This window comes from Lepidochelys kempii, chromosome 9, assembly GCF_965140285.1.
Source record: "Lepidochelys kempii isolate rLepKem1 chromosome 9, rLepKem1.hap1, whole genome shotgun sequence".
NCBI classification, from domain to species: domain Eukaryota; kingdom Metazoa; phylum Chordata; order Testudines; family Cheloniidae; genus Lepidochelys; species Lepidochelys kempii.
The window spans coordinates 28454308-28475705 of NC_136388.1; the positions used below are offsets into that span (position 1 = coordinate 28454308).

The 21398-nt window shown below is 44.7% G+C and overlaps 1 protein-coding gene across 1 annotated transcript in view; it reads left to right on the forward strand.

The window, feature by feature from the left end:
* The window catches only part of WWTR1 (WW domain containing transcription regulator 1), a 121658-nt gene that overhangs the window by 94600 nt on the left and 5660 nt on the right, over positions 1 to 21398 (forward strand). Inside the window, exons 3-5 of the mRNA XM_073359714.2 lie at positions 1149 to 1354; positions 15719 to 15852; positions 16798 to 16910. Coding sequence (XP_073215815.1) covers positions 1149 to 1354; positions 15719 to 15852; positions 16798 to 16910 — 453 coding nt within the window. The remainder of the gene's footprint in view (positions 1 to 1148; positions 1355 to 15718; positions 15853 to 16797; positions 16911 to 21398) is intronic.

A 21398-nucleotide genomic window follows, 5' to 3' on the forward strand; every position in this document is an offset into this window, starting at 1 on the left:
CCACTGACTGCAGCCAAAAAACAAAATGGCTGATGCCATGTGGGAAAAAAGAGGTACTCTTTGTTCAAAAGGCACAAAAACATCTGTCAGGAAAAGTGGGCAACGGCCAGTTGATCTGTATTTATTACTATTTCTTTGTTTTTTTATTTATGAAAGTCCTCATGATTCAGATTAACTCTGTTTGCACCATATTTATTACTGTTTCACCTACCTTGAAATGTGAACTGTAAGAGCTTTAATAAACGCACTAAAAGGCTATCTAGTTTCATTGCAACTCTTGTTGGTATCTGGTATCATACTCTGTTGAACTAATTTTGTTACTTCTAAGAGCCACGCTTGTCATTGGTTCTCATCATATAACACTCCCTCTCTCTATGGTACTTTATGGCCCCCGTTACCTTAGTATCAGTGTGCCTCACAATCTTTAATGTGTTTTATCATTACAATGCTCCTGTGATGTAGGGAAAAGCTATTATTTCCTCTTTTACGGATGAGGCTGAGAGAGAGTAAGGCTTGAAATCAATGGGAGTTAGGAACTAAACACATGTGAGGATCTGGGCCTAAGTCATTTCTCCAAGGTCACACTGGAAGTCTGTAGTAAGGCAGGGAATTGAACCTGGGTCTCCTGCATCACAGGCTAGCCCCCTAACTCATGGGAAAGCATTATCTCCTCTAATGATGTACAGAAGTTCTTTTTCCACCAGTTGTGGAAAAACACCACTGTTACAAAACTGTCAAGACCACTGACTCATTCTACAAAAATTCAGTTAGGTTCCTCAATAAAATAAACATCTAAATAATGAAAATATTTCAGCCAGGTTATTACATGGTGTAGACTTAGTCACGTACAAGGGAATGTATTGAATTTTAAAAATCTATATACTTTACTATATAACATTAGATATGTATTGGAACATATCAGGGTTTACCCTAAACTGAACTTTTGGTTTTGAATCTTAAACGATGACAACTAATTATTAAATAATTACTTATGTCAAATCTCATCAGAGGGAGTAGTTGCTATTTATCTATGTGTGAACAATAACTGTACACTGAATGCAGATGGAGAACATATGTACTGTGCCCTCTGTTGTCTTAAAGTAGAATTCAGACACTAACGTAACAGGTCTAATCGTTTTCTTTCATAGTAATGAATCACCAACACCAGCAACAAATGACACCAAGTACAGCCATGTCCCAGCAGAGCCATCCTACCCAGAACCCCCAGGGTGGGTTGTTGAACATGCCCAATGCACTGACTACCCAGCAACAGCAGCAACAGAAGCTGAGGCTTCAAAGGATCCAAATGGAAAGGGAGAGAATTAGGATGCGCCAGGAGGAGCTCCTGCGACAGGTACTGTTACTCTTTCTGCAAACATTTTTCATTTGATGCATCAAATTATGTTTTTTTCTCTGCACAAACAGCAAACAAGTACAGGCAGAATTAATTTTTCTTTTCGATAAAGAGAACAAAAAAAGAAAATAGTCTTAGCGAGTACACGATGTTTGTGTTTCTTTTCACAAACTGCACTGAAGAGAATGCAAAGTGGCTACTTATTTCTGCATCTAGCAGCCCTTAGAAATGTAAAGGTGCAGTATACAGAAAAAGAAGTCCTGACAGTTTCATAACTAAATACACAATAGCTATAACAGCAGAGAGTAGGGATCAAATTCTGCTCTTTTGCAACTGTGTAAATCCAAAGTAACTCTGTTGATCTCAGCTGAATTTTCACTGATTTGAGTAAAAGCAGAATTTGGCTCTAGTTTAACACTGTGGGCCAAATCTTGGTCCCATTAAAGACAATGGCAAAACTCCCAGAACTTGTTCCCAACAGTCTGTCTTAGAGGTTTGGGGCCAAATTTTGTCACTGGTGGCATTTTGTCCTTTGATTACAGTACAACTTTGAGTTACATCTCACATGAATGTGGTCTGGCTGGTAATTTTTCCAGGGGCAGTGAGGTTTTTTGTTTTTTGTTTTTTTTGTTCTTTTACGTTTTGTGTATTCTTATTTTTAAGGCTCAGTTTTATAATGACTCATACAGTACAAATAGATATGTAGCTTCCTTTGCGCTGCTTTAAGGAAATAAACAGTTTTAACAATTGCAAAGGATGTGTTCCTTCTGTTAGGGAGTACTCTGCTGATGATGTTATGTTTTACACAGTATATTAATCAACTTCCTTAGGGAACACAGTGTGAATTGAGTACGTTTTATTGAGGATATTATGGTCATATAATGGCCTTGTATATGGGCAGTCAGAGTTCCAAACATGTCAAAAAAAGATGCACTTTCACCAAAGAAAAATCTTAGAAATCTGTTGCTTTAATTATTATTTCATGACTACAGTCTTCTTGACTGGGGCTTTGTGCCTAAACACATGTGGTTATTTCAGGGTAACATTTGTTTATACTGTATTCTAAATACAGTATCACATTTCTTGGCAGCAAATAGAAGTATGTTTTCTCTTACGGTATTGACACCAATTGGCATAATATTTCTAGTGTTTTATTAGTATACTGTAAATTGTACCAGTGTTTGTTTGCTTGTGATAGTCACTATCACAATATAATTGTGAAAGTCCTTATTTTGATATTAGATATTTCTTTTATAGTGATTGGTGCAAGTAGCAAAGAGGATCTCAAATCAAAATTCCTTATGTAAACGCCCCTAGTCTGTGGCAGAATCTGGCCTCTGACTGTCTTGCCACAACTAAGTGAACAACATTGATCTCTACTTTTTTTTTTTTACCTAGGGAGGTGAATTAATGAGGGAAGATGTGTTAGTGATGACAATAGACTGGAATGTTTAGAACATATTGTGGGGAGCAAGGAGCAAAAGAGTCATCATGTCTTTGAAGCTTTTAAGAGGGAAACAGAGATCTGGATTATCAAAGCAGATGTTACCAGAAAGGGATGTTCGCCTGCCCATGTAGGACCTAACTTATTTTTGGACAGATGGAAAGTTTCCTCAAAGCCACAAATTAACAGCAAGCTGGTTCGTTTCTCCTTGCCAATATGTGGCAAAAATGTAATGAATAGTGATTACCTCCTTTTCCTCTGTTAGCCTCAAAGTGGCTAGGAGCATTACTAATAAAAGGAATAAGAAGTTCAAGGTCCTTCCAGAATATTTTACCATGTATTTCTGCCATCAAAACTTTGGAACATCTCCAGTCTGGAGTTCTTCTTTCTTGGAGTCTTATTTAAGTTATCACTGTAACAATAGTATCTACAGATGAATTGCAAAGAATCAACAATTGTCCTCTATTTGGGGATTTCCCATGTGTAGCTGTTAATGCAGATTTTGGCTCAAAGTTACAGGTTCTGCTATCAAATACTGGTGTTCTGTACCAGCACAGGAAGGATTGCTGACATAGTGAGAAAGGACACCTATTTTAACTATATGATGTAAAGAGTAGAACTGGACAAATATAGCATAAGAGAATTTGCAAATACCCTTTCTAATAAAACATGCTAATTTGCTTCACTAGTGTTTACAACTCCTTTCATCTTTTTTTCTGCAAATTTGTGTGAACACATTTAAACATTTTTTTTAAGGTTGCATCAAAACACTTTGAAACTTTGCATAACACCGTCTAGCTACATTTGTAAAAAACAAGAATAAAAATCAAAGATCAAAATGCAATCCTGTTATAGGCCTGGATCCAGCAAAGCCCTTAAACACATGCCAAATTTTAAGCATCTGAATAGTTCCAATGCCTTCAGTAGAACTACTCACATGTTTATAGTTAGGCATATACTTAAGAACCTTGCTGAATTGGGGCCACAAAGCAGAGACAACTCCACTGAAGCCAGTTGAATTTTACCTGCTTATGCCAGTACTGAATTTGGCCCTTAAAGTTTAGACCTAATCCTGCAAACATCTTGTACCCAAATTCTACTCTCACACCTCATATAAGTCCCTTTGATGCTGCAAGTGCATGTGTGGCAAGCAGCGGGGAGCCGTCATACGCTTCTTCACATGTGAATACAAGTATGATGAAGCACTAGGTGTATCCTCCACACTGAGCAGTCTGCTCCACCCCCATCCGCAATTCCACTCCACTCCCAACCCAACCCCAGCCCCAGACAGAGCTGTACCCTGCCCCCAGCTGCAGCTCCGTTCTGACCCCAGCCCAGCTGGCCCCAGTCAGAGCTCCATTCCACCCACTGGTCCACCTGCAGCCCAGCTCTGCCCTCATTCCCTCTCCACCCCCAGCTCCTCCCCCGTCCGCAGTTCTGCCCCCAGCTTGTGCGCCTCTTCTGAGCCAACTGTGCAGTAATGGAGGGAGGGCGCAGACAGATCCCATTACTGGTAAGGAGAGGCATGACAGGAAAAGTTTGGGCACCACTGCCCTAGAAGATAAAGTGTAAAGAAAAAAAAATGTATCTTTGCAATCTATAGCTTGTAGTCTTAATAGACAGGAACTTTATGAACTTCCTGTCAGCAGTCATAGCAGTACTGAGGCCTAGCAGGATGATGAAGTGTAGCAAACCCCTGAGGGGCTTCATTGTTGACACATTGTTATTCCTATCCTAATCCTTCACTGCTGCTTTTGCTTTTTTTAATGCAACCTGTCTAAGGAAAAAAATGCTGAGTAAGTGTATGCGCTTGCTGCTAGGCGACCGAAATGAGGTGAAAAGGGTTTGGGTGAAAGGGAGTGGAATTCTTTTGGCAGGTCCCTCAAATCTCCTTTCAGCTTGACAGCAGCTGCTGGCTGGCTGGCTCTTTCCAGTCATTCCTGTCTCTGCAGCTGCCCTGCTGGAGAGACACACCCAGCAGTGAAGAAATACAGAGTTCTAGGAGGTTTCTAGTTAAGAGTGTTTGTTTTTCCCCTCCCCTTCGTTTTAGGAGGTGAAGGCTAGCATTTGAAAAAGTAACAATTCTCTTTCCTTCAGCAATTGAATGGGGAGCTGAGCAGTTGATGTTTAAGAAGGGTTCTTTGTTTCATAAAGCACAATGTGACTCAGTTTTCATTTGAATCTTCCCTTGCCTGGTCATTTCAGAAGCATTTCATTTTCCCAATTTCTTTTCCTCTGATTATTTTTGTCAGTCTTGCAGAGAAAAAATGGCAAGCCAGCCTTTCTAAAATCCCTTGGAGATGGAAGTTATTAGAGGAGCTGTCAGTGGGAAAGGTCTGAAAGGGTCACACAAAGAAAGTGTCCTGTTTCCATTCTCTCTTTATGAGCTGAATGGTTGTGTAAGAGTGTTGAACTTCAGAAACTTTTCACCTTGTCATGAAGTGTAGGGGAAACCAAGCCAAGGTCATGTTTCCCATGGGGTTCATCCCAGATGTCACCTTCATGGGTGCAGAGGGATCAGCAGAATTCTGCAGTTCTAATTCAGAAAAGGGAAGGTATGGGGAGCCTGAACAAGGGAGAAGCAGCATGGGGGAGGATCCAGATGCAGATCCACCAGTATTTTGTCCTTGGGGGGGGAGCTCACTGGCTGCTGGGCTCCTAAAGTCCTGGCGCTGCAGCAACAGTCCAAAGGGAAGGATTCCTTTTCTCCATTCCCTGTGAGTATACCCAGTGCACAGCCTGGTCATTAGCCCTATGTATTGAAAGCACACACAATGTCTAAATGCTCAATTTTCTATCATAAGTGAGAGGACCAGCAGGAGAGGTATTATAATGACTAGCAATATAAAACCAGTCTCTCTTCCCATTCTGAAAGGGCGGTTTGGAAGCTGAGCATGTGCAGTAAGATATTTCTCAGGAAGGGTTGCAGGAAATGTGACAGTGGATCTCTAGAATCCTTTGGGATACAGTTAAAAGGAGGTTTACATCAGAAGTATGTACAAATACAATGAATAATTCAATATGCTGCACCCCTTTGAAGCCTATAAAGATTTTGGCAGCTTTAGCAAATACCCACCGAAGAAGCAGGCATTTTGACAATGTTGTAATCTCAGGATACTGCATTTATTTTTCTTTTTGTTTCCACTGATTCCCCATCCTCTTCCCTTTTTGACAACATCCACTGCAATGCCAGGCAGATTATTATGGGTATTCACTTCTCTTTGAAGTGAATGCCAAAGGCTGCCTGAATTGGTCAGCAGGAGGAACTCCTCCTTCGGCTTTTTACTGTCTAGAAAGCTAGAGACCGACAGCATGTGTCTCCAAACCTGTCATCCACATGGCACTGGAACAGCACACTGCCAGGCACTTCAGTTATAAGGATGCCTAATACTGTGTTGCAGGGCTAGATAGTAACTAGTCCTGCAGTGCTGTACAAAAGGAAGGAAGTGGCAAATAGTCCTGTGGCACCTTATAGACTAACAGACGTGTTGGAGCATAAGCTTTTGTGAGTGAATACCCACTTCATCGGATGCATATCCGACGAAGGAAGGAAGGAGCATCAGGAGCCTTTTCCCTTGTGCCCCTGTGCATTGTTCAGGAAGTCATGGTCTTTGTTGCATTATCACCCAAGGAACAAGAGAATATATCATTGACAGCAGTGCTTATAAGTGGGCTCCACACTGCATCCCCTGCACCAGAAAGCAGAGTTGGACCAGAGCAGGGAAGGAGTAATGATGATAATGAAGCTAGTCACCTTGATTTCAAAGACAACATGGACAATCAGAGTTTGTACTAATGGGACATTGCATGACTCCATAGAACAATTCAGGAAGAACAATGTTGATAGCACTGGCCAAAGAGCCATTTGCCTTGAGCTGCATGTTGTTTCCATGCCTGACGCAGTGTTTCCAGCAGCTCAGTGCGATTCTTCTCAAAAGTGTGGACACCCACCCTTAAGACATGGTGTCATGGAATAAGATCCATCACCAGTTGCTCAATGGTCGAGTCAGAAATGTTGGTTTTGCACAGATTTTGTGTCAGGGTGCCTTTGAAATGTTTAATATACCCTCAGTGGTTATAATGGCGGAGTTTAATTTGGAAAACAAGACTTGTTTTGATAGATGTGATGCCATTTGAAGAGCTATGAGGGACTTCTTCTAACATCACAGCTAAGAATACACCAAAAGGGCTAGGAGCAAGGACACATTGTTGCTTCACCCCATTTGTGATTGGAAATGGGTCTGTTAGGTCAGTGGTTTGAAAACTGCGTGTCACGACCCAGTACTGGGTCTTGGAATGTAAGGCACTGGATCACGGCAGCTCTGGTTAGCACCACCGACCGGCCATTAAAAGTCCCGTCGGCGGTGCTGCCCGGCTAAGGCAGGCTAGTCCCTACGTGTTCTGACAGCATGCGGTGCCCCAGAAGCGGCCAGCAGCAGGTCCAGCTCCTAGGCTGAGGTGGGGGGCCCCACAGGGCTCTGTGTGCTACCCCCACCCCGAGCACCGGCTTTGCACTCCCATTGGCCGATACCCTGCGAATGGGATCTGAGAGGGCAGTGCCTGTGGGCAAGAGCTGCGCGGAGCTGCTTGCGCGCCTCGGTCTAGGATCCGGACCTGATGCTGGCTGCTGCCGGGGCGCAGCGTGTTCCGCGGTGCCAGGACAGGCAGGAAGCCTGCCTTAGTACCCCTGCTGCGCCACTGGCCGGGAGCTACCTGAGGTGATCCTGCGGCCCAACCCCCTGTCCCAGCTCTGATCCCCCCCCCCCAAACTCAGAGCCCCTTACTGCATCTCCAAACCCCTCATCCCCATCCCCACCCCAGAGCCTGCACCCCCAGCCCAGAGCTCTGACACCCTCCTGCAACCCTGCCCCAGAGACCCCTCCCACACCCATCACCCCTCATTCCCGGCCCCACCGCACAGCCCTCACCCCCGCACCCCAACCCTCTGCACCAGCGCTGAGCCCCTCCCACCCCCCAAACCCCTCGTCCCCAGCTCTGTTGGGTCGCGGGTATCAACAATTTTCTTCAACTGGGTCGCTAGAAAAAAAGTTCGAAAACCACTGCTGTAGCTCCCTTGCTTTGTAGCTCAAAGACTGCCTTGATACTCAGGGCCTGTCTAAATCCTGGAGTGGAGTAAGCAATCCTCAAATAGATTGCTGACTATGCTATCGCTCTGAAGTAGAACAGTCTGAATCCAGATACTATATCTGGCTACGCAGTCAATTAATTTGGGCATGAATCTCTCCTAGTTGGACCAATCAGTAGTTGGCACCACATTTTCCAGAGAGCTCAGTATCTGAATTCCCTGGCTAAGTGATTATACCAGTTCAGCTGCAGCACAGAAAACACCCAGACAGTATTAAATTCCAAATACACGTTACAAGACTCTCAGTAGTTTGTGCAGGAGCAGTGAGTCCAGTGCTCTGGAAAGAATGGCCATTTTGTCAAAAATTTCTTAGTTGTGGAAGGAATGTTTTGAGAAAAATCTTCTGAAAGAGCTGACCATTTATCATATTGCCCACAAACTGAACAGCCTGATGAACATGAGGTACCATAGCTGTTAAACGCCTGATGTTATTTTGTTAAGTGAACTCTTATCTTCTCCCAAAAATGAAATTACCATAATCATAGTACCGGGAGAGAGTTACAGAAGTTAACCCAAAGTAACTCCACATTAACTGAAATTTATATTAGAAGGTTTGTGGGTATGTTTTCAGTGTACCAAAAAATTACAAATACAGTTCAAGAAAGTGTGACTTCTCAAAAATTCCTTCTCTTTCTACCAGCCACAAGAGCTTTCCTTCCATATGCCATGCTGGTGTGTGAATTTTCTCCTTTACAGCTACACCATAGGTTATACTGGTGAACCCCTTTTATTATTTTAATTTATTTATTTATTTATTTATTCATTAAGGAGATGGATCAGGGAGAGAGGCAGACAGCAATATATACCATATGCTGTCTGGTCTCTTCAATACATTTGAGTTCTGTAAAGTATTTTGCATCACAGTTCTCAGGAAAGAGCAAAGGCTGGATTCTTGCCTGTTTCTCAAAAAGAAAAGGAGGACTTGTGGCACCTTAGAGACTAACAAATTTATTTGAGCATAAGGGAGGGAGCCTTGCTCTTCCTCACTCTCCCTTCTCCTCTGCACAAGTTGGCCAGCATTCCATTGGGGAGTGCAGCCCCTGCTTCCATCTAGCTGCTGTCCCAAAGGGGGCAGTGTTAGGCTGGGAACATCACCCACCACCCTTTCTGTACCAATTCACAGAGCTGGCTGAGCAAAGAGCAAGGAGCACATTAAGCCCTCTCATGGGGTGGTGCTGCTACTGCTCTGGCATGTGCATTTTGGGAGCCCAGGCAGGAACAAGGGCCTGAGCCAGATAGAATTTCTCCCTGGGAGTCAAATTTGCAGTGCAACCTCTCTGTACCTGAGAGTTCCAAGGGCAGAATTTTGTCCTGTCACTGTATGGTATTTGTGACCGGTTGGGGATATGTCTGTGTCTGATTGTGAATTCCATTTTGTTTTATGAATCCCAATTTGTTTCAGGGACTCATATTTTGTATTGCAACTTCCTTTGTGGATTAGAGTATCCATTTTATAGCAGGGGCTTGACACTTATGTCTGAGAAATTATGACAAAGCAATAAAGAGCCATCAAAGCTGAATAACTCTTTTCTAGCGGTAGGGCCATTGACCTTTAATTAATCTCTACACAGAAGCCAACCGCGCGTGGGGAAGTGGACCCCAAAAATCTCCCATCTGAAGCACATGAGCAAAAAGGGGACAGAGACTGTTTTAAAAGAGGGATGCTTCACTAAGCAAAGGGCCAGACCACAAGCACAGGAAAGAAGACCAGGATAATGAAGGCAGGCAGGGCTGCTTATCCTAAGGATGTTGCTCAAACCCAGGACAAACAGGAGGCATGAGATCAGACCAGGGGGATAGGGCGGAACAGGCTATGTTCAGGATTTAGTTATTTTCCAAAGATCTGTAACTCTGTCGTGTGCCCTGTTAAGAGTAAAGTGTATAGTTAAACAAATTCCTTTGTTAAGTCTGTGTTCCTTGCTTTCCAGCCACCTTGGTCTTGATGGATTTAACTAGAAACTGGAGTTCACACAGCCAGGTGGACTCTGGGGAATCTTGTCTAAGCAACTGAGGTCTTGGGATGGGTGGGCTGAGGCCCTAGTTCTGAGGTTTAAGAAGGCCCAACTGCAAGATGCCCATTGCCCAAGAAGGATATCATACACATGGTCTACACCTAAGATCATGCCTGTGAGACCCAGAGCTACGAACAGTGGCCAGCCTCTGCCCAGAACCAGCAGGGTTATTATAACTATGGGGATTCATCAGTTGGGTTCACGAACAGACTGGTCTATCCAGAGAGGAGAACCGGGCTAGGTTGTAATAGTATGGTATAGCAAACCAGTGTTGAACAGACCACAGGCTGTGGAGCCAGTGGGGGGTACCCAGGCCATGAGCCAACCACTTTTTGGCCAAGCCAAACCTGAGTGGCGTGGCAACCCCAGGCACCAGGTCACAATGCTACTCACTCAAATTTGGCTTGTCCGCCCCTTAGGCCAGGGTTTATATGCCCTTCTCTGGCCGTTGCATACCACCAGAACCTTTAATTTGTGTGGTCCCCCCACCACTATCAACAGTTACGCGTTGCCTCTGATGGAGGGGCAGTCAAGCCAAACCTGAGTGGCTCTGTGACCCCATGCATCAAGTCACCACACCACTTGCTCTGATTTGTAGTAGGTAGGTACAGGGACTAATAAGGATGGGTTAAGCTGCTGCAGGGCTGGGCACCTGAAAAGTGGAAGAGGAGGGTCAGGTTGGCAGGGAATCTGTGCCCCCTTCCCCCGCAAACACTTTAATTGCACTCTGCAGCCCCTGGAACAGACTACAATGGTGTTGGGAGTTGGGTTATCTTCTTGAGAGAACTGCATTAGTAGCACAACTGTCATTACTGATTGTAGATTAATAACCTGACACTTCATCTGGTTCATGATGAATTGACTTGGATTACATCTGCAACCCCTCTCTCCTCAGCCTTTGGAGCAACAGCCATTTATATAGGTGCCTCAAGCTCAAATTAGACTGTTGCTTTTCTTTTCTTTTGACCCTTTTGCGTTTCCTTAACAAGCAGCTGATCTCATGTGTGGCCACGTTGCATAACCTTGGAGACTGCAACACTGGAAAGGTACCAAGGGAATCAGGGTCTTGAAGGATGAGGTGCAGGTTGTTTGGTGTGTTTGAGAGGAGGGAGGCAGTTCCAATCATATGGGGCTTCATGGAAGAAGGCAGAAAATGGGAAAAGAAGGTACCTCAGTATTCCTGGGATAGGTTAATTAGAAAGTCTTCCATAGAGAGAGAAGGTATTTATCTCCATCCTCCATTTAACTTAAAACAGAGTCTATATAAGTGTATGTACAGATTGTTCAAAATCTTATTTGTCTTCTTCCCCCCACTTCCCTCCTGCCCATCGTTTTGATTTAACATAACACTTTCCCAATGACTTGGTAGACTAGTGGAGTGAAGACATCTTCCTGAGTAATGGAATTTACTAGTTACTATGAATTAACTATGTCTTTGACAGTGTTTGAGAATAATTATGGAAAATTACTTAGAGAGAGCTTTCAGCAGCCAGTATGTCACTACCTGTTGTAGAAACACAGGAAACCGGAATAGCATACCTGCTAGGCATTTGACAGTTTTAATCAAAAGAGTTTCAAAACTCCCTTGCTGTGCATCAACCTACTGATTGTCCACAAACATTCACTTCATTAATGGCCTTTCTCCTCAACCAGCGTGTGACCTGGATAACTCTTACCTGAGTAGATTTTCTTTGGCTGGGCTGTGATGCAGATTCCCTGTGATAGATAATTGGTAGATTCTCACAGTCATTGCTGGTTCATCACTAATATCACCTTTTCCAGCAAAGTATATTTTATAGACCAGTCTATTTCTACATTCATTTTTCTCTATTTCTAGTCATATTCAAGGACTTCTGCTATTACAAGTGGCACCAGAACTTGTTAAAATGTTGGGTTTATGTAGTGTGGTCCCTTGAGAGTACAGGCTGCTGCATACAGGAAGGTTTCCCAGTCACCTGTGCACAGACAGGATTATTCAGTCTGATATTCCTTACAGTTCCAATGAACTTATTTTGCATTCTGGAAATTGAAAAGCTGGCATGACATCCAGCAGGAACAAAATTTAGGTAATGAATGTGACCAAATTAAAAAATGTCACTTTTTAAACTTCACTATTTTTGGTGATGTACACAATGAGGTCCCAATCTTGATCTCATTGCAGCCAGTGAGAAAATTCCCAGTGACAGCAGGAGCAGGCCCAAAGTTTGCTTTTTTGTCCTGTGTGTTTTACCTGAGAAATAGATATCAAAAGTGATTTGGTTTTCGTTCTGCTTGGCAGTGACCAAATAAGTTACATGCAAGTCATGTCCTATGCTTTTCATCCATTGCCTTCTGCCCTTCCTTTGATTGGGGGGAACACCTCAAGAGCAGTGACACAAGCCTGAGCCAGTAAAAAGATGCCATCCATTCTGAATAGGACTTGGTCCCAAATGCCTGGGAGAGAAGTATACTACCGTCCTGGCCATAATATTTAGTTGTTTGGCCTCAGACACAGTTCTACTCTAGAGTATTGGCTAAACTTACTTGAAAATTATTTTACATCCTTGCAAACAGAATAAATAGTTCCCATATTGAGTCAGTATTTTCTGCCCCATGCCAAAATCTTATCATTAATAATGTATGAAGGCCCCAGTTATGACTGGAAAACATATTGCCCAAATTGCTAAAATATGGCCTTGAATGGCTTAAAGACTGCATTGTAGCAAAACAGATCCTAGCAAACCATCTGCATCTTTTTTTGTTCTTCTTCTTCTTCTTTCCTCCCTCTGCCCCATTATTCTCCCAGCTTGATTATTTTTGTTGATCTTTATATTTTATGCTTTGAAAAAATCCTTTTGAATAAGCTTTGGTGCAGTAGTAGAAATTTGACAGTGCTCTAGGATTCAGATTTAATAGTGTCACGTATGTCACTCACATGAGAGTGAACTTAGGTGTATCTGCTGCTGTCATCCACCTGATTTGAATTGTAAGTCGGAAGACTGCCCAGCAGGCTTTATAATAATTTTAGCATGGCAGACAAGATGACATGGTATTACAAAAAGGCTCTGAGTCTGTTTACTCTTCGCATACTCAACTCATATCTTAACAATGAAATGAAACATAATACTAAGTGCCTGTCTTAAAATATGGTGTTAAGGTAACAGTTACTCACTTACGAGTGAAGAGTCCAGATTGGCCAGTATTACTGGAAGAGTAAGCTACAGGTACAATAAAACACATGGTATAAATTCTGCCCTCAGGTACACATGTTCAGCCGACCTGGATTTTAAAGGAAGTTGCAAGTGTATGTGCGAGGAAAGAATTTGGCCCTAAGTAAAGAGAAAATGTGGCTTCAAGTAAAGAGAAATTTACAGTATAATCATGTGAGATTAGAGGTCTGAGCAAACAGCAATAAACGTCATTAACAACCCTTTAAAACACTAAAAGGTCCTCATTGCGATCATGACTGACTGCTTTCCTCAAACACTAGTAAAGAAGGGTTGTTAGTTGTCCTTAGGGCAGGGGTGGGCACACTATGGCCCAGGGGCCACATTCGGCCCTTCAGACATTTTAATCCGCCCCTTGAGCTCCTGTGGGCCAGGGAGCTGGGGCCAGGGCTTGCCCTGCTTTGCACATGCTTTGCACGGCTTCTGGAAGCAGCGGCATTTCCCCCCTCTGGCTCCTATTCGTAGGGTCAGCCATGGGGCTCCACATGCCGCCCCAAGCATCTCCCCCGCAGCTCCCATTGGCAGGGAACCATGGCCAATGGGAGCTGCAGGGGCGGCACGCTGAGCCGCCTGGCTGCGGCTCTGCGTAGAGCTGGAGGGGGGACATGCCGCTGCTTCCAGGAGCAGCTTGAGGTAAATGCTGCCTGAAGCCTGCCCTCCTGCCCCGCTCCCGCACCCCAACCCCCTGCCCCAGCCCTGATCCCCCTCCCGCCCTCTGAACCCCTTGGTCCCAGCCCAGAGGACCCTCCTGCACCCCCAACCCCTCATCCTCAGCCCCACCCCAGAGCCCGTACCACTAGCCAGAGGCCTCACCTGCCCCCCTGCACCCGAACTCCCTGCCCCAGCTCGGAGCCCCCTCCTGCACCCTGAATTCCTCATTTCTGGCCCCACCCGAGAGCCTGCACCCTCAGCCAGAGCCTGCACCCCCAGCCAGAGCCCTCACCCCAACCGACAATTTCATGAGCATTCATGGCCTGCCATACTATTTCCATACCCAGATGTGGCCCCAGGCCAAAAAGTTTGCCTACCCCGGTCCTAGAGCAAAGAAACTCTGAATATTCTGTTACATCATGCTTATGGTATTAGTTGAGACAATCTTAATTTTAGCTTTTCATAAAGTCTTCCTTACTAATCTAATTTCAAAACAGTACTAGTAGGAACAGTTACAGTCATATTGAAGGAGTTAAATATTTTCCTATTAAAGTGGCTGAAAGTGGTTGAGTGGAGAAAGATTTTCTACCAGGGTTTATAGAAACTGCTCCTTTAATTCATTTTTTTTTTAAATTAGTAATTGAGGTGAATAACCGATATGGCTTTATTGATTCTTACACCTCTGAATAGAAGACGTATTCCTTTGGGCCATCCCTAGCAAATAATACACCCTATGTAATAGTCCATTTTGCCATTAGATGTCACTGTTGTTCCACAGAAATACAGTTACAGTTACAAGTGTAGGAGTACTTGTGGCACCTTAGAGACTAACAAATTTATTTGAGCATAAGCTTTCGTGAGCTACAGGTCAGTACTCCTTTTCTTTTTGCGAATACAGACTAACACGGCTGCTACTCTGAAACCAGTTACAAGGGTGTTTCTCTGGATTGGTCTTTTAAAAAGAGAGTTTAGAAACAAGTTTCAAATGTTCGCTTCAGCTCTAATTACTGATTTATCACCTTCTGTACAATGTACATGAAACAGATCATTAACAACATAGGCAGTTCACCCTAAAGATTGTTGGATCAAATTCCTGATTCCTGGATAATGTTTTAGCTACTCTGTTACTCATCCAGATGGCTCTGTTATAAGATCTAATAAATTAGTCTGTCTAGTAGTTGACAGTCTATTTTTAACCCCGACTCTGATCTCTTTTGTACCAGAATAAATCAGGAATAATTCCATTAAATCAATGGAATTCCACTGCTATAAAACAAATGTGAGATCAGAATCAGGTTCTTAAAAAGTGTTATAATTGCCACTTTGAGTCATGCCTTAATTCTTTCAAAGGGCTTGGCTTCAATACAGAGTTAACTCAAGTTATAAGTTGGGCATGGCTCCTAACTCATGTCCTGTTGACACACAAAACCCCTTCACTCGAATGTGGTGATGCTTTTAACTTGAGTTGTTTGGCTCATTGGGGAGTACGTAGGCTACAGTTCAAGACTGTACAGCTTTGTCAGCTGCACGCACAGTCACTCTGTGGTGCTAATGCAATTGCTGTGCACTAATTCAGTTGCTGTGGGCAGCTCTGTGTTATTTCGCAGCACGAGTGTTCGCTTGATATAGGCCAACTCCAGTGTGGTTAACTCTGCAGTGAAGACCTAGTCATGGGCTGTAGCTTTGGAGAATATCTGCCCCTGTAGCCAGTTGGTGACTTCTTAAACCAGCAATCAGAATTATAGTGTTCGGAATCAAGTTCCCAAGTAAAAACAATTGAATTGTAGACTCACTTCTTATTAGAATGGGTATTTCAGATGTAAGGGCACTTTGCTGCCATGTCTCTGAGATGTTTGAGTAACTTTCCCTTTTTTCTTACTCTCTTATTTATTAATTTTTATTCAGGAAGCTGCACTATGCAGACAACTTCCCATGGAATCAGAGACTATGGCCCCAGTTCAGACTGCTGTGAACACACCTGCCATGACACAAGACATCAGGACTATTACAAATAATGGATCGGATCCTTTCCTGAACAGGCAAGTTAATGTCCTCTTCATCAACTGTTTGGTTCTGTTGTTTTATCTGTGGCACAGATTGTTTTGCAGATGCATTTCCCAAGCAAACTCCTAAATTCCCAAAGTTTTATAAGGATTGGCAAAATTCTAGTGCAACTCTGAAAACTTAGAGGCGTTGTCTCAAGAAGGAACTGGCCACATCTTAACCATTCAGACATTTATTTGATGAAAATTATATGGACAGTAGTACTGTCCAGTGAGAGAGACCAGATGAGATGAAAACTTTGTTTATGCTTCAGATGACAGAAGAGGACCTTAAAAAAAAGAAAAAAGCCAAGCATAAGGTAGAGTGGGTTATAGCTGGGTGGGTAGTACTGTAAGTGTATGTTAGAGACAGTATTACAGGTAGATTTTATTCTTTTAGACTGCAGAACTATTGGAATGCAATTTTTATATCTAGAGAAAGTTTTTGGGTTTTTTCCCTCCAAAATAAAAACTGGTTCTACAGCAACTACTAGATATTTGGCTCTAAACTTTATAAAAATGGCCTCCAATTGTAGGCTGAGTTTCATGTTTAGGGTTACACCCATGTAAAAGCCTAACTACATTCACAAGTCATGTGTTTAAATCTCCAAATGGATGCAGTTGCAGAAACAAAATTGTCTCTGCAGTGCTGGAGGCCAGATTGAGGCCTGACTAAATACATACAAAATTGTATGGGGAAGACAGTGCACAAATCCTATGCACTGCTCTGAAAATGCCTACCTGGCAGTTTCTGAGATAGCTAGGTTGGGCCTGGTTCTCTGTTATTGTGGACTAGTGCAAATGACCACACATGGTGCCCATCTAACAAAGTATTTAAGTCTAGTGTTTGGACTATTGTTCTCCTTTTCTCAACCACCACCCTCAGGGATTATTTCTGACAAGAATATCTTTACTGAGGCTTCTTCATGTTTCAATTCATAGTGGGCCATACCATTCCAGGGAACAGAGCACAGACAGTGGCCTAGGCTTAGGATGCTACAGTATACCAACAACACCTGAAGATTTCCTCAGCAATGTAGATGAGATGGACACAGGTAGGAACAAGGAATGTGCTTATTTTGCTTAAAATTTCATAAATTGTGTTTTATAACCAAATTTCTAATTGTGTGAAATGAGTAATAATCTCTCATCCTTCCACATATAGGAATAGACAGGCTATGGGGCCCCCTCCTGCAAGGTGCTCAGTCCCTTCGCTCACATTTATGCCAACATTTGTTAAAGGTGCTCAGCACTTCACAGGAGGGGGCCTATGAAGAATATTGTCTGTACTGGAACCCTTAAATTATAATGCATGAAAGCCTCCTCCTATTGAAATTAGGGATGTAAAAGATTAACCGGTTAACTGGTTAACCAATAAGCATCAGTCTTATCGGTTTCGGTTAATGGTTAATGATTAAACTCCGCTGCCGGCCGGAGCCCAGGACTCCGCTGCTGCCCTGGGGGTGGCAGCCAGGAGAGATCCCTGGCGCACAGCCAGCAGCGGAGTCCCAGGCATGGGGCTGGCCTCCAGGACCCAGGGCATGGGGGTCAGCAGTGGGGTCCCATGTAAAACATGGGCATGCTGCAGCACCCCCTGCACCACTAGTTACCCAGTTAAATGTTTAACTGTGTAACCAATAAAATGTTTATCGGTTACACGGTTACTTTTTTTAACCGCTATTTACATCCATAATTGAAATAAATAGACCTTTTGCAGCTCACTTCACTGGGGCCTTGATTTCCCCCAGTACTAATAAATAAGGCTAAGATTTTTTCACGGATATTTTTAGTAAACGTCATGAGCAATAAAGAAAAATTCACAGAAGCCCGTGACCTGTCCCTGATGTTTACTAAAAATATCCATCAGAAAATGAGGAGCTGCTGGGCAGCTCCAGGGGCCTGGCTGAGAGCTCCAGGGGCCCCCACCACCCATGGGGGCTCAGAGCTCCAGGGTACCCCCCCTCAGCTGCGAGGGGCAGCCAGGAGCTGTGGAGTCTCCCCTTGACCACAGCCTCTGGGAGCCATCCAGTGCCCCTAGGCTGAGAAGCTACGGGGTCCCGCAGTCGCCAGTGGTGGCTGGGAGCTGCAGGGTCCCCCACCACCTGTGATAGCCGGTAGCTCCGGGGTACTCCCGCCACCTTGGAGCTCGGGGGGGCCCACTGCCTTGGGTAGCAGTGGTACCCTGTGGCTCCTGGTCTCCCCGGGTGGCAGTGGTACCCTGCAGCTCCCAGCCGCCTGCAGGGCGCTCAGTGCCTTCGCTGGCTTCCACAACCTCCGTGATAAAATCGTAGCCTAACTAATAAAAAGATGCTTTAAGATATAGTTGGAGCATGAACTACCAATTTAGAGCCCAGTCCTGCATTCCTTGCCTTCCCAATACACTCAGAGGGTATGTCTACACTACAAAATTAGGTCGAATTTATAGAAGTCAGTTTTGTAGAAAGTGTTTTTATACAGTCGAGTGTGTGTGTCCCCACACAAATGCTCTAAGTGCCTGTAGTTGGCGGAGTGTGTCCACAGTACCAAGGCGACCATCGACTTCCGGAGTGTTGCACTGTGGGTAGCTATCCCACAGTTCCCGCAGTCTCCGCCGCACATTTGAATTCTGGGTAGAAATCCCAGTGCCGGATGGGGCTAAAACATTGTCACGGGTGGTTCTGGGTACGTATCGTCAGGCCCCCCTTCTCTCCCTCCCTCCCTCCATGAAAGCAAGGGCAGACAGTTGTTTTGCACCTTTTTTCTTGAGTTACCTGTGCAGACGCCATACCACAGCAAGCATGGAACCCGCTCAGCTAACTGTCACCGTATGTCTCCTGGGTGCTGGCAGACGCGGTACTGCATTGCTCCACAGCAGCAGTTAATTGCCTTTTGGCAGCAGACAGTCCAGTATGGCTGGTAGCTGTCGTCAGCGTAGTCCAGGGTGCTCTTTTAACCGACCTCGATGAGGTCAGGGGCACCTGGGCAAACATGGGAGTGATTCAGCCAAGTCATTTCCCTTTTAAGTTTTGTTTCATGGTGATTCAGTCCTACCAGCAGTGCACTGTCTTTTAATATGCTGATATCAAGCATAGTGACCCTTGGAAATGTGCATGTCATAGTGGATGGCTTTGCTGCAATGGGATTCCCTAACTGTGGTGGGGCCATAGACGGAACCCGTATCCCTATCTTGGCACCGGAGCACCAAGCCGGCAAGTACATAAACCGCAAGGGGTACTTTTAATAGTGCTGCAAGCACTGGTGGGTCACAAGGGAGGTTTCACCAACATCAACATGGGTTGGCTGGGAAAGGTACATGACGCTCGCATCTTCAGGAACTCTGGTCTGTTTCAAAAGTTGCAGGAAGGGACTTTCTTCCCAGACCAGAAAATAACTGTTGGGGATGTTGAAATACCTATAGTTATCCTTGGGGACCCAGCCTAGCCCTTAATGCCATGGCTCATGAAGCCATACATAGGCAGCCTGGACAGTAGTCAGGAGCTGTTCAACTACAGGCTGAGCAAGTGCAGAATGGTGGTAGAATGTGCATTTGGATGTTTAAAAGCGCGCTGGCGCAGTTTACTGATTCGGTTAGACCTCAGCAAAACCAATATTCCCATTCTTATTACTGCTTGCTGTGCGCAGTACAATATCTGTGAGAGTAAGGGGGAGACGTTTATGGCAGGGTAGGAGGTTGAGGCAAATCGCCTGGCCGCTGATTACGCACAGCCAGACACCAGGGCAGTTAGAAGAGCACAGGAGGGTGTGGTGCGCATCAGATAAGCTTTGAAAACCAGTTTCATGACTGGCCAGGCTACGGTGTGAAAGTTCTGTTTGTTTCTCCTTGATGAAACCCCCCGCCCCTTGGTTCACTCTACTTCCCTGTAAGCTAACCACCCTCCCCTCCTCCCTTCGATCACCGCTTGCAGAGGCAGTAAAGTCATTGTTGCTTCACATTCATGCATTCTTTAATTATTTAAGTTCAGTACCAATGTGGACACAAGAACAAATGGATATAAACTGGTCTCCAGGAAGTTTAGACTTGAAATTAGATGAAGGTTTCTAACCATCAGAGGAGTGAAGTTTTGGAATAGCCTTCCAAAGGAAACAGTGGGGGCAAAAGATCTATCTGGCTTTAAGATTAAACTCGATAAGTTTATGGAGGAGATGGTATGATGGGATAACATGGTTTTGGTAATTAAATATTCATGGTAAATAGGCCCAATGGCCTGTGATGGGATATTAGATGGGGTGGGATCTGAGTTACCCAGGAAAGAATTTTCTGTAGTATCTGGCTGGTGAATCTTGCCCATATGCTCAGGGTTTAGCTGATTGCCATATTTGGGGTGGGGAAGGAATTTTCCTCCAGGGCAGATTGGAAGAGGCCCTGGAGGTTTTTCGCCTTCCTCTGTAGCATGGGGCACGGGTCACTTGCTGCAGGATTCTCTGCTCCTTGAAGTTTTTAAACCACGATTTGAGGACTTCAATAGCTCAGACATAGGTGAGAGGTTTTTCGCAGGAGTGGTGGGTGAAATTCTGTGGCCTGCGTTGTGCAGGAGGTCAGACTAGATGATCATAATGGTCCCTTCTGACCTAAATATCTATGAATCTATGAATTCATCACACAAACAGGGGGATAACTACCATGGTAGCCCAGGAGGGGTGGTGGAGGAGAGAAGCACCAGGAGGGGTGGTGGAGGAGGGAAGGACAAGGCCACACAGCACTTGAAAAGTTTAAAACTTTAAAACTTATTGAATGCCAGCCTTCTGTTGCTTGGGCAATCCTCTGAGGTGGAGTGGCTGGGTGGCCAGAGGTCCCCCCACCGCGTTCTTGGGCGTCTAGGTGAGAAGGTTATGGAACTTGGGGAGGGCGGCCGTTGGTTACACAGGGGCTTTAGTGGCGGTCTGTGCTCCAGCTGCCTTTCCTGCAGCTCAGCCATATGCTGGAGCGTATTAGTTTGATCCTCCAGCAGCCTCAGCATTGAATCCTGCCTCCTCTCATCACACTGCCGCCACCTTTCAGCTTCAGCCCTCTCTTCAGCCCGCCACTTACTCTCCTCAGCCCACCACCTCTCCTCCCGGTCATTTTGTGCTTTCCTGCACTCTGTCATTGTCTGCCTCCACGCATTCGTCTGTGCTCTGTAAGTGTGGGAGGACAGCATGAGCTCAGAGAACATTTCATCGCGAGTGCGTTTTTTTTGCCTTCTAATCCTCGCTAGCCTCTGGGAAGGAGAAGATCCTGTGATCCTTGAAACACATGCAGCTGGTGGAGAAAAAAAAAAGGACAGTGGTATTTAAAAAGAGACTTTTTATAGAACAATGAGTACACTCTTTCACGGTAAACCTTACTGTTAACATTACCTACATAGCACATGTGCTTTCGTTCCAAGGTCGCATTTTGCCTCCCCTCACCGCGTGGCTAGCCCCTCATCCCTCCCCCCTCCCCGTGGCTAACAGTGGGGAACATATCTGTTCAGCTACAGGCAAACAGCCCAGCAGGAAGGGGCACCTCTGAATGTCCCCTTAAGAAAAGCACCCTATTTCAACCAGGTGACCATGAATTCTAT